This window comes from Rhinolophus sinicus, chromosome 7 (genome assembly GCF_057876585.1).
Source record: "Rhinolophus sinicus isolate RSI-liver-muscle chromosome 7, RSI-T2T, whole genome shotgun sequence".
In the NCBI taxonomy this organism is placed as follows: domain Eukaryota; kingdom Metazoa; phylum Chordata; class Mammalia; order Chiroptera; family Rhinolophidae; genus Rhinolophus; species Rhinolophus sinicus.
Genome location: NC_142507.1, coordinates 32588224 through 32606967, shown reverse-complemented (window position 1 = coordinate 32606967; position 18744 = coordinate 32588224). Strand labels below are relative to the sequence as shown.

Here is an 18744-nt window from a genome sequence, read left to right as displayed (position 1 = left end):
GAGAGATACATGCAAAAAAACAAAACTAGACCACTTTCTTACACCATATGCAAGAATAAACTCAATGGATTAAAGACTTAAATGTAAGACCCAAAACCATAAAACTCTTAGAAGAAAATGCAGGCAATAAACTCTGACACTGCTCTAGAAAGTTTTTTGATATGTCTCCTAAGGGCAAAGACAACAAAATAAAAAAATAAACAAATGGGACTACATCATGAAAAGCTTTTGCACTACAAAAGAAAACCATCAACAAAACATAAAGATCCCTACTGAATGGGATAACTCATATAGCTCAACATCAAAAAAAAATTCCAAAATTAAAAAATGGGCAGAGGACATGAATAGACATTTCTTCAAAGAAGACATACAGATAGCCAATAGACATGAAAAGATACTCAACATCACTAAATATAAGGGAAATGCAAATCAAAACCACAATGAGATATCACCTCTCACCTGTGAGAATGGCTATCATCAATAAATCAATAAACAACAAGTGTTGGCGAGGATATGGAAAAAAGGGAACCCTCGTGCACTATTGGTGGGAATGTAAGTTGGTATAGCCACTGTGGAAAACAGTACGGAGGTTCCTCAAAAAGTTAAAATAGAACTACCTTATGACTCAGCAGTTCTACTTCTGGGTACTATCTGAGGAAATCCAAAACATTAATTCAAAAAGATAAATGCACCCCTATGTTCATTGCAGCATCATTTTCAATAGCCAAGATATGGAAGCAATCTAAGTGTCTATCGATGGATGAATGGATAACGATTGGGTGTACAAATATATACAATGGAATATTACCATAAAAAATAATGAAATCTTGCCATTTGCGATGGAGCTGAAGGGTAGTATGTAAAGTGAAATAAGTCAGAGAAAGACAAATACTGTATGATTTCACTTATATGTGGAATCTAAAAACAAACAAAACACTCATAGATACAGAGAACTGATAGTTGTCAGATGGGAGGGGACTTGGGGAATGGGTGAAAAAGGTGAAGGGATTAAGGAGTATAAATTGCCAGTTACAAAAATAGTCACAGGGATATAAAGAACAGCATAGGGAATATAGTCAATAATACTGTAAATAACTGAATGATTTCAGATGAGTACTAGACTTACCAGGGTGATTACTTCATAAGGTATACACATGTCTAATCAGAATGTTGTACACCTGAAACTATATAAAACTGTATGTCAACTGTAATTGAAAAAAGAATGCATTACATGGAAATATAGCACACACAATGTTTAGATGAATAAAATTTTAAAAATCACTTATAATGCCATTACTTTAAAACAATTATTCATCTATTTATTTATACTTTCTAAGAAACATATACTTTTAAAAAAAGGAAGAAACATACTGGATCAGAAATAGGATATGCCATTTGATAGCAAACTAGGGTTTACAGTATGAAGTATTAGTAAAACCTAACCTTCAGTCATGATGTAGAGAAGGTCAAACAGTGGGTTTGTAATGAGAAAAAAAATCCATTCATTAAAAGAAAATTGGTAACTCACGCTTTCTGACATTTTCTTAGCCCTGTGATTTCTTCTGATAGGATTGGCTCTATTAGAGCTGTGGGTGAAACGTGCCTGCTTGTTTTTTGCTGAGGCAGATAGTGAGGACATGCACGGGGTGTGCTGCACCCATAAAAATGAAGTCTACTTGCTTATCATGCCACAGTGACTAATGTTTCCAGAAACTGCTCTGTAAATCCCTTTCCTAAAAGAGACTTTGGAGCTCAACTAATTTAGCGGTGCTGTTTAAGAAAAAAGTGGTATTTTGCATTTGTTAAAGTAGACCTGAGGTGACAAGCTCTTTCTTGCCATCTTGGAAAAGGGTAGTTTAGGGAAGCCTTCAATGCACTGCCTGTTAGGAGAGTAATTCTGTTTACCTGCTCATCTACGTGAAATGCACCTGCCAGTCAATATGTTAAAAGTTCCTATTTGTTTAAAGCTGTAAAAAGAAAAGGCATCTCCCACCTTTCTCCCCTACCCCCCACCCCCCACACACACACACAACCCCTCTTCTGCCATTGAATCTAAATCTCTGGGGATGGAATCCAGGCAGAGTATTATAAACCTTCCTCCAGGTGATTTTTGGGTGGGGCTGTGGTTGAAATCACTTCTCAAGAATGTTTGTTAATTTTTAAGAGGTAGCCTTGTACTTTTAACAAACTTGAGTGATATCTGGTTAAACTTCTCCTGCCTTTTGTTTTAGACCACACCTATCATGTGACAGTTCTGGAGTTTTTTGTTTGTTTTTTCCCCCTTCTTCTGCCTCCCTCCCCCCACCCTCCCGCCCCAGTCTGGTTCAAGCCATTGTTTCTCAGTCTAGTTGTGTAGGACACAGCTCCCTGGCCCATGCTGGTATTATGAGCCTTGCGCTACCCGCCCCCCCCCCCCCCCGCCCCGCCCCGCCCCGAAGCAGTTGGTCGTCAGCCGTTCACTGGCCCATGTGGGAATCGAACTGGCAACCTCGGTGTTAGGAGCATGGCGCTCCAACCACCTGAGCCACCAGGCCAGCCCGACAGTTCTGGTTTTAATTGTCACAACAACTAAGAATTGTTACAACATATTTAGCACATTCCCAGGATTGGATGAGTCAGGAAAAGTCGTGCTCTGTACTAGGGCAGCATTCCAGAGATTTCTTCTAGGGTTTATTTACTGGTTGTCAGTGAGGGGTGTGCTTTTCACCAGTGCCCTGAAATGAGTATTTACACAGTGTGCTGTTTTGTTTTTCTTCTTTGTTTTTTTTTTCTTAAGGAGGGTGCAGCTCACAGTGGCCCACGCAGGGATCGAACCTTCAACCTTGGTGTTTATCAGCACCGTGCTCTAACCAACAGAGCTAACTGGCCACCCCTACACAATGTGCTTTTTAACTGATGCATATAAACAAGGTCGTAAAAGGCTTTTCTGTCCCAGTAGGTACAAAAACTTTGATGGTTCTAGTATTGTAACATGGCCAAACAATAAGGGCCAAAAGAATGAGGAATAGAGTCTATTGGGCTTTATCATTTATTCTGTGACTGTCTCTCTCAGAAGAAGGAAACTTTTTCCAGGTACAAATACTAACGGGTGCTTATCTCACAATGGGTCGGAGTTCTGTTCCTTCTTCATTCCTTAAATTCTCTTCTCTCTATGCCCTTGAATTGTTTAATTTGTTCATCCTTTTAACAAAACTCTGAAAAACAAAAGAATGAGTTAGACTATATGTGTCTACATTGTTGACAACGATTTACTTGGCCTTGTCATTTTAGAGACTTGAACCCTAAAAATAAGTTTTCCCTGTTGAATCCAGATTTCATACTGGATTTTTAATCAGAAAAGTGTAAATCAGAAAAAGAAGACCTGGTTCGCTTCCTACCACCATCAGAAATATTTTCTTGAAAGTATGTACAAATAAGGAAAGTGTTGTTACATTTTTATGTTTTATGTGGAGAAGGATGAGGACACATTACTTGTAAAACTATAGAAGTGCTTGTTGAACTTCAGTGCTTGGCTGAACGGAAGAGTGCTTTGAATGTTTTATTCAAAAGCAAAAGAGCCTTAATACCTAAGTTTTATTACAACAGAATGAAAGAAAATTATTAAAATGTCACTTGATCCAGACAAAGGAAAGGGAAGAGAGACTTTATACAGTTGTTAAAATATCCCTGTTTATATAGGATAATGCAAATAACAACTGTGTCACAAAAGCAGTGGGAAACAGCTGCCTGCTATTTCCAGACAGAGGCAGCATGGGGCTCCACCAAGGGTGTGGCTTTTCTTGTGGTAGTGTGCCTGGGTTACTAAAGGGCTTGCGATCACAAATCTGCCCATACTGGCACAGATGGGGATTAATCTTCACTGGAGTGTGTGCCCCCTAATAGACAATGAGTATGATGTGATGCTTGGGGATGCAAAAATGCTTTCGAAAAAGATAGACTGTTAAACCTCCAGACCATCTGAAAGGCCAGACCAAGCACTTAGCACTAAAGGGACTTGGACTGCTACTGTGTCCAGAACATCTCCTACCCAACGTCATTTAGTCAGTGTTAATTGTTCAGCTTCACTTGTCTCAGAACACAGCTCCTATCTCACTCTCAGAACATTCAGGCCATGTGAGAGAGCTCAGAGAGCCCCAGGAAGAGAAAATGAGGCTGGTGCATGCCTCCTTTATGTGTTAGTCTGCAACACTTTTGTGAGGATGGAGACTGCCACAGGAAATGACACGCTTGCTTACCAAAAACTCTTGGTCCATAAAGTAGGGCTTTTCTGGTGATCCATCATCTGTTTCCAGATTGACAGCAAAACATAGGAAAAGTAAATCCAGCACAGTTTCAAACACAGATAAAAACTTATGGGCCACTAGGTAGGCAAAAAAAGTTACCAATAGCAGTGGGATTGCCCACACTTGGAGCACTCGGTGATAGTTAAATGCCATCAGTCCTCCAAAAACAGTGAAACACACCACTAACACCTGTCAAAACAAGAGTTTGTTGCAAATCTTTATAAACAGGTTGGTTAGAAATTGTAGAAAAGATTGTCAGTTACCATAGTTTCATATACATATGTGTGTGTATGAGCATTTGCGGGTCCCCCATTATACAGAATGCTTGTCAGAAAATTTGGTGCAATGAAATAGAAAGAAGAAAAAAAAGAAAAGCTAAGATACCAAAAAAATCCTAATTAATTTGGAGGGTGGGAACAGTATATGTACTTTCATTCTATCTGTGCCTAGTTTTTCTATTTATGTAGATGTAATGATACCTCACAAACTTGTTATTGTTTTTTCCCTTACCACCAGAATAAGCATCTTCATTTAAAAACTTTTTTACAAATGCCATTTTTACAATGTGCAACAAATCCATTGAGTGGATATACCGTGTTTCCCCCAAAATAATACCTAGCCCGACCATCAGCTCTAGTGCTCCTTTTGGACCAAAAATTAATATAAGACCCAGTCTTATTTTAATTAAGACTGGGTATAATATATCATATCATATCATATATACTACTGGTCTTATTTTAATATAAGCCTCGGTTTAATATAATACAGTGTAATATAATGTAATATAATATAATATGATATAATATAATACCGAGTCTTATGTTAATTTTTGCTCCAAAAAACGCATTAGAGCTCATGGTCCGGCTAGGTTTTCGGGGAAACACAGTAGTGTAGTTTAATACGTGATTTTTTAAAAAAATTTATTGGGGTGACAATTGTTAGTAAAATTACATAGATTTCAGGTGAACAATTCTGTATTACATCATCTATAAATCCCATTTTGTCAGTTCTTCTTCCATCACCATATATTTGATCCCCATTACCCTCATCTCCCACCCACCACCCCCCTTACCCTCTGGTAACCACTAAACTATTGTCTCTGTCTATGAGTTTTTGTTTCTCATTTGTTTGTCTTCTTCTTTTGTTGTTTTTGGTTTATATACCACATATCAGTGAAATCATAAGGTTCTCTGCTTTTTCTGTCTGACTTATTTCGCTTAGCATCATACTCTCAAGATCTATCCATGTTGTCACAAATGTTCCTATATCATCTTTTCTTCCTGCTGAATAGTATTCCATTGTATATATACCACAACTTCTTTATCCATTCATCTATTGAAGGGCAAAATGCTTGTTTCCATGTCTTGGCCACCGTAAACAAAGTTGCAATAAACATTGGAGCACACGTGTCTTTATGGATAAATGTTTTCAGATTTTTTGGGTAGATACCCAGGAGAGGGATTTCTGAGTCATATGGTAATTCTATTCATAATTTTTTGAGGAACCTCCACACTGCCTTCCATAACGGCTGCACTAGTCTGCATTCCCACCAACAGTGTATGAGGGTTCCTTTTTTTCCACAGCCTCTCCAACACTTGTTACTATTTGTCTTGTTGATGATCGCCATTCTGACTAGGGTGAGGTGATATCTCATTGTGGTTTTGATTTGCATTTCTCTGATGATTAGTGATGTTGAGCATTTTTTCATATGTCTATTTGCCATTTGTATGTCCTCTTTGGAGAAATGTTTCTTCAGGTCCTCTACCCATTTTTCAACTGGGTTGTTTATTTTTTTGTTGTTGGGTTTCATGAGTTCTTGTATATTTTTGATATTAGCCCTTTATTGGAGGCACTGTTTGCAAACATCTTCTCCCATTCAGTTGGTGGCCTCTTTATTTTGTCGATGGTTTCTTTTGCTGTGCAGAAGCTTTTAAGTTTCATATAGTCCCATTCGTTTACCTTAGCTTTTACTTCCATTGCCATTGGAGTCAAATTCATAAAATGCTCTTTGAACCCAAGGTCCATAAATTTAGTACCTATGTTTTCTTCTATGCAGTTTATTGTGTCAGGTCTTATGCTTAAGTCTTTGATCCATTTTCAGTTAATTTTGGTACATGGTGACAGATAGCAGTCCAGTTTCATTCTTTTGCACGTGGCTATCCAATTCTCCCAGAACCATTTATTGAAGAAGCTGTCTTTCCTCCATTGTATGTTTTCAGCTTCTTTGTCAAAAATTATCTGTCCATATTTATGTGGTTTTATTTCTGGGTTCTCAATTCTATTCCATTGGTCTATGTGTCTGTTTTTCTGCCAATACCATGCTGTTTTGATTATTGTAGCCCTGTAGTACAAGCTAAAGTCAGGGAGTGTGAGACCTCCATTATTGTTCTTTTTTCTTAAGATTGCTTTGGCTATTCGGGGTCTTTTGTGGTTGCACACAAATCTGATGATTTTTTGTTCTATTTCTTTAAAATACGCCATTGGGATTTTGATGGGGATTGCATTAAATCTTTATATTGCTTTGGGTAATATGGCCATTTTAACTATGTTGATTCTTCCAATCCATGAGTATGGAATGTCTTCCCATTTCTTTGTGTCTTCTTCAATTTGTTTTAAAAATGTCTTATAGTTTTCAGCATATAGGTCCTTCACATCCTTGGTTAAGTTTATTCCTAGGTATTTTATTCTTTTTGCTGCCATTGCAAAAGGAATTGTTTTTTGTATTTCTTTTTCTGAGATTTCATTGTTAGTATATAGGAATGCGATGGACTTTTGTACGTTGATTTTGTAGCCAGCAACTTTACTGTATTCGTTGATTGTTTCTAGTAGCTTTTTGGTGGAGACTTTAGTGTTTTCTATATATAGCATCATGTCATCTGCAAAGAGTGATAATTTAACTTCTTCTTTCCCAATTTGAATGCCTTTTATTTCTTTCTCTTGCCTGATTGCTCTGGTGAGGACTTCCAACACTAAGTTGAAAAGCAGAAGTGATAGGGGACAGCCCTGTCATGTTCCTAAACATAGAGCAAAGGGCTTCAGTTTTTCACCACTAATTATGAGATATGCAGAGGGCTTGTCCTATATGGCCTGTATTATGTTGAAGTATTTTCCTTCCATACCTATTTTATTAAGTGTTTTAATCATAAATGGATACTGCATCTTGTCAAATGCTTTTTCTGCATCAATTGATATAATCATATGATTTTTGTCCTTTATTTTGTTTATGTGATGTATCACATTGATGGATTTTCGTATGTTGAACCATCCTTGTGCCCCGGGGATGAACCCCTCTTGGTCGTGATGAATAATCTTTTTAATGCATTGTTGTATTCTATTTGCTAGAATTTTATTTAGGATTTTTGCATCTGTGTTCATCAGAGATATTGGTCTGTAGTTTTCCTTTGTTGTGCTATCCTTACCAGGTTTTGGTATCGGGGTAATGTTGGCCTCATAAAATGAGTTAGGGAGTACTGTCTCTTCTTCAATTTTTTGGAAGAGTTTGAGCAGGATTGGTATTAGATCATCTTTGAAGGTTTGGTAGAATTCACTAGTGAAGCCATCTGGTCCAGGACTTTTGCTTTTCGGAAGGTTTTGGATGACTGATTCAATTTTGTTACTGGTGATTGGTCTGTTTAGATTTTCCACTTCTTAATGGTTCAGCCTTGGAAGGCTATATGCTTCTATGAACTTGTCCATTTCTTCCAGGTTATTGAATTTGGTGGCATATAGTCCTTCATAGTATTCTTGGATGATCCTTTGTATTTCTGTGGTGTCCGTGATAACTTCCCTTTTTTCATTTCTGATTTTGTTAATTAGTGTCTTCTCACTTTTTATCTAGTGAGTCTAGCCAAGGGTTTGTCAATTTTGTTAATCTTTTCAAAGAACCAGTTCTTTGTCACATTAATTTTTTATATTGTCTTTTTGTTCTCTATTTCTTTTAGTTCTGCTCTAATTTTTGTTATTTCCTTTCTTCTGCTGACCTTGGGTTTCACTTGTTCTTCTTTTTCTAGTTCTTTAAGGTGTAACATGAGGTTATTTATTTGGGATTTTTCTCGTTTCTTGAGATAGGCCTGTAATGAGATAAATTTCCCTCTTAATACTGCTTTCGCTGCACCCCCAAAATTTTGGTAGGATGTGTTTTCATTGTCATTTGTTTCTATGTGTCTTTTGATCTCTCCTCTAATTTCTTCTTTGACCCAGTCGTTCTTTATTTTATTTTATTTTTTTTCAACAGGAGTTTATTGGGGAACAGTGTGTACTTCCAGGACTTTTTCCAAATCAACTTGTTGTCCTTTCAATCTTAGTTGTGGAGGGCGCAGCTCAGCTCCAGGTCCAGTTGCCGTTTGCTGGTTGCAGGGGGCGCAGCCCACCATCCCTTGCGGGAGTCGAACCGGCAACCTTGTAGTTGAGAAGACGCGCTCCAACCAACTGAGCCATCCGGGAGGCAGCTCAGCTCAAGGTGCCGTGTTCAATCTTAGTTGCAGGGGGCGCTGCCCACCATCCCTTGCGGGATTCGAGGAATTGAACTGGCAACCTTGTGGTTGAGAGCCCACTGGCCCATGTGGGAATCAAACCGGCAGCCTTCGGCGTTAGGAGCACGGAGCTCTAACCGCCTGAGCCACCGCGCCGGCCCCCCAGTCGTTCTTTAAAAGTATGTTGTTTAATCTCCATGTATTTATGGGTTTTCCTGTTTTCTTTTTGCAGTTGATATCCAATTTCAAAGCCTTGTGATCAGAGAATATGCTTGGTATGACTTCAATCTTCTTAAATTTGCTGAGGCTGATTTTCTGTCCCAATATATGGTCTATCCTTGAGAATGTTTCATGTACACTAGAAAAGAATGTATAGTCTGAGGTTTTAGGAAGAAGTGCTCTACATATGTCAATTATGTCCATTTCATCTAATGTGTCATTTAGGGCTGCTATTTCGTTATTTATTTTCTGTTTGGATGATCTATCCATAGCTGTCAATGATGTATTTAAGTCCCCTAGTATAATTGTGTTTTGGTCAATTTCTCCCTTTAGTTCTGTTAGTAGTTGCTTGGTATATTTCGGTACTCCCTGATTAGGGGCATAAATATTGATGACTATTATGTCTTCTTGTTGTATAGTCCCTTTTACCATTATGAAATGTCCATCTTTGTCTCTTGTTATCTTTTTAACCCTGAAGTCTGTTTCATCTGATATCATTATGGCTACACCTGATTTTCTCTGGGTACCATTTGCTTGGAGTGTCAATTTCCACCCTTTCACTTTGAGTCTATGCTTGTCCTTATAGTTGAGATGTGTCTCTTGGAGACAGCATATGGTTGGGTTTAGTTTTTTGATCCAATCTGCTACTCTGTGCCTTTTTATTGGTGAGTTCGGTCCATTTACATTTAGGGTAAGTATTCATATGTGAGGATTTCCTGTCATTCTATCTTTAGTTTTCTGGTAAGGCTTTGTCTCCATTGTTTCTTTGCCTTTTTGTTGCTGTCTATTATTTCTGTGTGGTGGTATTCTATGATGTTTCCCTCTGTTTCTTCCTTTATTACAGTATATATTTCAGTTCTTGATTTTTTTTTGATTGGTTACCCTTAAGTTTATGTAAAAGAAAGTTTGATATTTAGAGTATTCCATTTTCTTCAGCAGGCTTACTTTCTCCATTCCCATATTCCGGTTCAGGCCTTTACTCTCTCCCTTTTTATGTTTTGGTTGCCACAAATTGTCCCTCTTGATGGTGGTTGAATAGCCTCCTTTAGTATTTCTTGTAGTGCAGGTCGTGTATTAGAAAATTCCCTCAGCTTCTTTATGCCTGGAAAGGTCTTTATTCCTCCTGCATATCTAAAGGATATCTTTGCTGGATATATTATTCTTGGCTCATAATTTCTCTCTTTCAATAGTCTGAATATTTGGTTCCACTCCCTCCTGGCTTGTAGAGTTTCTGCTGAAAAATCTGATGTTAATCTAATGGGCTTTCCTTTGTAGGTTACCATCTTCTTTTCCCTGGCTGCCTTGAGGATTCTTTCTTTGTCATTGATTTTAGACAGCTTCAATACAATGTGCCTTGGAGAAGGCCTGTTGGGGTTGAGGTAATTAGGTGTTCTTTTTGCTTCTTGGATTCAAGGATCCAGTTCTGTCCACAAGTTTGGGAAGTTCTCATCAACAATTTGTTTGAATATATTCTCTGTTCCCTTCTCTCTTTCTTCTCCTTCTGCTATGCCCATTATTCTTATATTGCTCTTTTTGATGGAGTCAGAAAGTTGTTGTTGTAGATTTCTTTCATTTCTTTTAAGTCTCAAGTCTCTTTCTTCTTCCATCTGTGTAATTTCCGGGTTTCTATCTTTGATGTCACTGATTCTTTCCTCCATCTGATCAACTCTGCTACCTAAGCTGGTTATTTAATTCTTAATTTCTTCTATTGAGTTCTTAATCTCCAGAAATTCTATTTGGTTCTTTTTTAAAATTTCAATCTCTTTTGTAAAATGCTCATGTTTTTCTTTGATTGTGTTTCTGAGTTCATTAAACTGCCTTTCTGTGTTTTCTTGCATCTCGTTGATTTTTTTTCAGAACTGTAATCTTGAATTCTCTGTCATTTAAGTCACATACTTCCATATCTTTAATTTCCTTTTCTGAGACTTTTCACTTTCTCTCTGAGCTGTTTTGTTGCCTTGGTTATTCATGGCAATTACTAATTTATTATTTCTCTTCCTAGACATCTACAGGAGTGGCTTCTGCAACAGATTGATAGGAAGAGGTCTTTCTTTTGTTTTCTAGTACTTGTTAGTAGAATGTTTTATTTTCTCTTTGACTGCAGCCTTTTTTCTTTCTCTCACACGGTAGTGCTATGTTTTTTCTGCACTATTCCAGCTTCTCACACAATGGGGGTATTCCCTGGGAGACGGGCTTCTCCTCTGTTAATAGTTTGCCTGGGTCACAGGACGCAGTGTCCCTGTGGGTATGCGGAGAGCTTTTGAAGTTCCAAAGCTCTTCCTGCACCAGATTCAGAGCCCGTATGTTTTAGCAGTTCTGTTTACTCCTGCAGGGATCCGCCCAGATAGGTGGGGCCAGGGGCGGGGTGAGTTGTGAGAGGTGGCCCAGAGCAATGGCTGTGACCACCAGCACAGCCGGTCCTGCTTCCACAGCTCTCTCTCCTTTGCCAGAACTAGTTGGGCTGTGAATCTGTCTGCGGTCCACAGTTCTCAGAACAGCAAATATTCTGTTCTTTTGATCTGACACTGCTACTGTTCTGTTTCTAGCACCGGGCAGGTGGGGGCGGGGCTAGCTCTGGGAGGGTAGGGAGGGGGCGGCTAGTCTCAGTGCCTAAGGCTTCTGGTCTCGGCTCGGCAGTGAGGGCTTAAACCACCGTTTTCAGCCTTCTTCCCTCACTCTTTTCTCCGAGGTCTCTGTCGTGAGCGTTGGGTTCAGCCATGTTATATACTGCCCCCTCAGCCCTGTGGGCGATAAGCAGAGCCCTAGCAGTCCGAGTTCCTCCCTCTCCTGCAGCTGCAGTAGTTCCGGGAAGCAGCGAGCTCAGAGCACTGAGCTAGGTCTGCGTCCTGCGCCCGTGCTGCTCCGTCTCTGCACTTCTCCCTTCCCTCCTCTTCCTCCCACTCACGCGAATCTCCCACCTGTAGGTGATTTCGGTAGTGGGCCTCTTCGTCTTGCCTGTCTGCTGTGCAGGGAGTCCTTTGTGGAATTATTGTTGTTCGATTAGTTGTAAATTCCAGGGGAGCTTTACAGAGGCTCATCTCACGCCGCCATTTTGATGACGTCCTATCAATATGTGATGTTTTTACCCTGGGGACTCTACAGAAGGGCTTTCCAATGCTGGTGTGGAGAGATAATAGTATTATTCCAGGCTTTGAATATATGCAATGATTTTATTTCCAGGAACAGGATTACAGGCCAGGATGTACCTAATCCTTATCAGACAAAATGGAGCCCAACTGGATTCCACATTGCCCTTGGATATCTAAAAGATGGACATGACTTTCTGAATGCTACTTCATTCAAACAAAGACTCACTGGTTTCACATGCTCATTAGAAGATCATTAGCAATTATGTGTTCCTTATGGGACATACAGGAAAATGGATTATTGCCTAAAATAAAAGACAAATCTGTTACAAAGATGAAATGCCATACGAAAAATTTTTGGAACTAGTTATTAGAAGATGCATCACCTATAATCCTACCAAACTAATGTAAACAATGTTATCCATTTAAATACAATTAAAACTTAGATTATTTTGGCTATTTTGAAAAGCATAACCAGTTTGTGCTTCTAGAGCTACTGTCCATGGAAAGTCTCTAGGACCCAGCTGAGCCTCAAAATATATGCGCAATTAATACACATCTGTGAAATCCAAGTATGTTATAACTTGCAACTAACAACAGATAACTGTGATATTTCCCAGAGACACACCAAATTCCACAGAAGCCGAAAATGTTAAATGAGAAGCCAAGAGTCCCCATATTTGGCATAGGCCAGGTCACAACTGGAGACTGCGATCTTGTTTACTCTGGGGCACCAGCAAAGACCCCACATTCATGTCCTATTTGGAGAAATGGTTGGAAGAAGCAAGGATATCTAGCTTGGAACAGCAAAGATGGGGCAGGAAGGTCAGGACTTCCATGGTCAAGAATCTAAAGGGCAGTCAAGTGGAAGTGGGATCAATTGAGGCATCCAGAATTAGGCCCAGTGGGTGACAATCACATGGGAAGACACACTGTGGCATAGTACAAAGAACCTTCAACTTAAAGCTTGGGCAAGGTGGGGCTGAGCACTGCTTTCATCAATATTCCAGTTCCTCTTTCCTACAAGCTAGAAAGGGCATGTGTTATCTTTAGTTTATAGATAGGAAGACTGAGTTTTGGCATTAAAGATCCCAACTTCAGGGTTTGCCCTTCACACCATGAGAGGTTCGAGCTCCAAGATGCTCCTTTGCTCCGCAAGACTACAGACAGTTCCTTGAAGAAAACTATTCAGATGACAACAGAAATGTAACCTTGGCTCCATTTGGAAAAATCAACAATTCTGTCTATTTATGGACTTAACGACATCACATAATACAGACATTTTATCAGGTTTCAATACTATTTCCATATATTTTATGACATTTCCCCCCAAAAAATTATCCATTTTCTGAGGCTGGTATTATTTTCATTTTAGATATGAAACAGTGGGACTCAGAATGGTAGAGAGAATAGGTCATAGATAAGAGAGTGAGACTAGAATTCAAAGCCTAGCTCTACCTATTGTGGACACATGGACGAGTTATTAAACCTCAGTTTCCTCAGCTGCAAAACAGGAATAGCTCACAGGGTTGAGGATTAAATGAGACAAGTACGCACAGCATCTACCATAGAGTAAGTACTCAAAAAACATTCATTTTCATTCTAAGCCTTATTGTATGATTTCATTTTGGGGTCCCAAGTTCCTTCATTTATTATTTTAGTGACAACTTCTTACCTTTCCTAGAAAAATTATGAAGTCTCCAAAGCAGTTAACAGATGTGAACTGACTTGAATTCTTCGATAAGAGTTTGAGTGCATCTTTCGCTGATGTACAAAAGTCTGTCCCATTAATGGCCGTGGCAGTATACGCATTCTGAAACAAAAGACAATAGATTAAAAGATGATGATTCTTATATTGTTTTAAAGACAATGACAATATTTGTAACAGAAAAATGATTACTATAAACCCATAATAAATCATTTCATTTTATAGTCCCTTCCAGTCTGATTATATACATATATATTTTCACAGTTGGAGTAAACGGAAAAGAGAAATTAGTACTTTTGGTCAGTATGGTGGATTGAACATCCCACTACAAACACATGGAAATGAGGTGTAAAGTATAAATTATTTTTTAACACACAGCAGAGTTTGAGGACAGAAAAGGAAGTTTAGGTGCTAGAAACAAAGCAGACCCTAGTGGCTGGTGAAAGAGCTGAACCCAATGGCTCAATAGGCATGGAATCACTAAAGGCTCTCTGGCTGGGGGCTGGGGACTTAATCCCCTCTGGGTAAGAGACGATGATCAAGCCCTGCACAAATTCAGGATTTGTACTCAGTTCTAACTCTAGCAACCATCCCAGGAAAACGGTAAAGAAGTACACCACCTGCCTGGGACCATTATGGTCCGGAGGGGCAAAGAAAACCATGCCTCGGAGCGGCCAGATGGCTCAGTTGGTTAGAGCATGAGCTCTGAACAACAGGGTTGCTGGTTTGATTCCCACATGGGCCAGTGAGCTGCGCCCTCCACAACTGGATTGAAGACAACGAGCTGCTGCTGAGCTTCCAGAGGGGCGGCTGGATGGCTCAGTTGGCTAGAGTGCAAGCTCTTAACAGCAAGGTTGCCGGTTCAATTCCCACATGGGATGGTGGGCTGCACCCCCTGCAACTAAGATTGAAAATGGTGACTGGACTTGGAGCTGAGCTGAACTGTGCCCTCCACAACTCGATTGAAGGACAACAACTTGACGTGGAACTGATGGGCCCTGGAGTAACACACTGTTCCCCAATATTCCCCAATTAAAAAAAAAAAAAAAAAAAAAAAAAAAGACATCACTGTGAAACTCCAGCTTAAAAAAAGAAAAAAAGAAAACCATACCTCTCTTCCCAACCCCCCCCCCGCCCACACACACACACACACACACACACACACACACACACACACGTCAGGCCAGGGAAGGGTGGAGTCCCACAGACAACCACCCTTGAAGAAGATGAAGAAAAATTTACAGATGACCCAAGGAAATAAACAGCACAACACCCAAGAGAATCTGAGAACAATCTGAGATATAGTATTCCAGGGAGTATGTTAAAGATGCCAAGAAGATAATGGAAGGAATAGTGATCATAGGAATGACGGCATGTTGTGAAAATGAAGAGGCAGAATAGAAAATAAACTGAATAGAAATCCTAGAAATGAAAAAATAGAGACTTTAAATGGTACAGTGTCACTGTAGACTTTTTTCCTTCATATAATAAACATTTTCATTTTGCTCCATGGCTTTTATAATTTTAATTTTTAATAAATACATATTTTATCAGCGTTGTGTGTTTACACAGCTTGGGCATGCATATTAGACTATTTCAAATATTTTACTATCATAAAAACTACACACTGAACATCTTAATTTCCTGATTTTGGATCATTTCTTAAGGATAAATTTCCATAAATGGGATTACTAAATCAAAGAGGGTGTATAGGGTGTGTGTGTGAGTTTATGTTCACATGACACAATTTCTTGGGTCATTGTTCCAAAATATCTTCCCCTTATGATCATTAAAAAGAAATCTATTATTTCCCTTTAAATCTTTAAAAATACTACTTGTCCTGAAGTTTACAACAAAGAATTTATAGCTTTCTTGGGAAAATACTCTGAATACTACCTGCTTGGGTTTGTCATTCCCTTTGCCTGGGATAAAGGATTAAAGTTTTCATCTCATGATATACAAATTAATCCTTTCACACACCCACTCAAAAACGGAAGGAAACCAATTTGGAGTCTGTTGCAGTAATTCAGCCCCTAACAACACAAGTGTTAATTAGAGTAAGTGATGGAGGCGGTGGAGAGGAGTAAGAAGCTTGGGAGTAAGACAGTAGAACGAACTCACCACTTTACCAAACTCCCTTTTCATCAAGCCAACTGGAGAGGAACATTCAGTTTTTAAAAGACGAAAGGGTTGGTACACACCTTCCCTGCTTGCCTCAGAGAGGTTTTATTTAGTCAAATGAAGTCCCTTAGGAATGCCTTAATCCCCAAACAACGTTTGGTTTCTGATTTAGAACTGAATGAATGCAAAATGGCTGTTATTGAAAGCTGTCCCCAGTTTGGGGACTTAAGCCTTGAGGAAAGATGTGGAAACTCATGTGCTCATTGTTTAAGCATCTTCAATCATCTAAGGTTTTCAGAGTCCTGATGACTTTCATTAATCCTGAAAAAACATCTGTAGGGTGGGTGGTGAGGGTGATGAATGGCATTATCATTCTTTTATAAACTGGAAACCAAGATCACGGTCGAGGGGCCAGCCCGGTGGCCCCAGCGGTTACAGCTCCATGCTCCTAACTCCAAAGGCTGCTGGTTGGATTCCCACATGGGCCAGTGGGCTCTCAACCACAAGGTTGCCAGTTCAATTCCTCGAGTCCCCCAAGGAATGGTGGGCTCCACCCCCTGCAACTAGCAACGTCAACTGGACCTGGAGCTGAGCTGCGACCTCCACAACTAAGATTGAAAGGACAACAACTTGACTTGGAAAAAAGTCCTGGAAGTACACACTGTTCCCCAATAAAGTCCTGTTCCCCTTCCCCAATAAAATCTTAAAAAAAAAAAAAAAAAAGAAAGAAAAGAAAGATCACGGTTGATTCCCCAGGTCTCCTCGTAAATCAGAGTTGTTGTTTTTTTCTCTAACCTTCTGGACATTACACTATCAATTTTCATTAGAACAAAATACTATTTAAAAGCGTGGTGGTTAAGGTAAGCATAGGCTCTGTAGCCAGATAACCTCTGGGTTCAAATTCCAGTTCTACCATTGGCTGTCAGTCATGGGCAAATGATTTCACCTCTCCAGACTTCAATTTCCTTACCTATAAAGTGAGTTATAGTACCTACTGCCAAGGGATGTTGGAAGGATTAAAGACCGTGTTCTCTGTGAAGCCCTTAGTAAAGCTCTTGGCACATGGAAAGCATATAATAAAGGGTTGTTATTATCATCCAGACCTCACCAAAAACGATTTAGAACTGGGAAACACAAGCAACTCTGTAAGCACTGAGGAGGTGTGGAAAGGACCCGTGCTTTCTTTATCCTTAGACTTAAATCCCTGCCACTTGCACGGACCCAAGAAGGGCAGGACTTGCTCTCCAGACCACATTCCAGGCCCCAACATGGTCTTTCTTTGCTGCGGCAGTTCCACCACATGCCAACTGACCTTTTCCTTTGCATTTAGGCTCGTCCCCAGCCCACCACTCCATCACTTCCCCTTCTAAGTGTCTTTCAGGGTCTTAGTGTCCTTCCTGATTCAGACTGGAGAAGACAGTTTTTACGGGGACTTCTTTACCTATAGACCATGCCTTGTAATCAATTTAGCACCACTACTCATAGCAATAAAAATAGATTTTGGTCCTTGGTTACAATGATTAATGGTTAAAATAGTACTTTCTCATGCATGTGTTGACTCCACAGATTTTTTGGGCCTATAACCATTTATCTTCTCTTTCATGTATCGTGTCACTGAAAGAGGGCATTCAATCCATTTTCTGATTGGGCAATTATGCATGCAGTGCTGCAGTTACTATCCCATTAGCATTTTACCACAGGTTCAACCCTGAGTGCGAGAAAGGCCTAGAATTAATGTCTGAACGAATAGCTAGAGGAGGGAAGAATCACTCAAGACAGGATAAGGATTGAAAATTTCTGCAGTTTCGTCATTAGCTCATTTTCACTTATTCTGAGTAGAAGCTGCTTCCTTGTCAGGCAGCTGGAAGACGGACTGCACTAAAGGTTCAGTGTTGTAAGTCCTTCCTCAGAGCATCTGCATTTGCCTGCACTGCCAGGACTCAGGACGAACCTGCTAGACCTCAACAATATGTGCAAAGGACTGGATATAATAAAGATTAGATGACATGATGACATGTTTCGTTAGCTGCAAAAATTAATCAGGATATCCTGAAGGCTTATCTTTAAGCAAGAAAAAAAGAGATAGTGTTATCAAACTATTAATTTATTACCAGCCACAATTCGGTGTGCACGTTTCTTTATCATCACCAAATAGTGGATATTTCTGCATCTTAAAATTGAAGCTATAAAAACACAAAGTAGATACAAGAAAGGGTTCCCAACCTGACAATGGAACTTCAACGTTAGGGCCTCATTCTCACTCCCTTGCCTGGGATTGAAGACTCCCTTTAGGTATAGGCTGACTAGTTTTCAGACTTTCATGGACCATCCACCAAGGTCTGTCACAAGTGGCAGGAGATTGTGGGGGGAATGACACAAAGGAGGAAGGCCCTGTGTAGCTGTGAAGACTTGTGAACAATGAACAATTACTAAAGTACGAATGTGAGAGCAACAGGGAATAGAAGCACTGGCTGGGGGTGACCGGGAGGAAGCGGCCTGGGAGGGCAGTGGTTGGGAAGACTTCTTCTCAGAAGTGGCACTTAGCTGGTCCCCAAAGTTTGCTGTCCCCTGCAGGGAATGGGGTGGATGAGAGCTGAGGCAGCAGCAGGAAAAGGCAGTGAAGTGAGACTCTGGGCCAAGCAAAGTGTGGTGGGAAACAGGTCTGGAGGAGTCATGAGCCAGACCTTGGTGGGGCTGATATACTGCGTGTAGAGCAAGGGAAGCAATAGGAAGTTTCAAAACTTGTGTGATTTTCAGCCTGTGCTTCTGGGAGCTCTCCCAGGCTGCCTTGTGAAGGTTCAGGGCAGGTCTCCCCTCATCACCATCCTCTCTGGAGCTACAAAGCCCTGCACCTC

At 40.0% G+C, this 18744-nt stretch overlaps 1 protein-coding gene across 1 annotated transcript in view; it reads right to left on the bottom strand.

The window, feature by feature from the left end:
- Positions 1–2448: 2448 nt before the first annotated feature.
- The window catches only part of SLC44A3 (solute carrier family 44 member 3), an 88853-nt gene continuing 72557 nt past the window's right edge, over positions 2449–18744 (bottom strand). The window contains 3 exon segments of the mRNA XM_088799453.1: positions 2449–3194; positions 4236–4472; positions 13736–13873. Of these exon segments, the coding sequence (XP_088655579.1) occupies positions 3093–3194; positions 4236–4472; positions 13736–13873 (477 nt within the window). The 3' untranslated portion in view covers positions 2449–3092.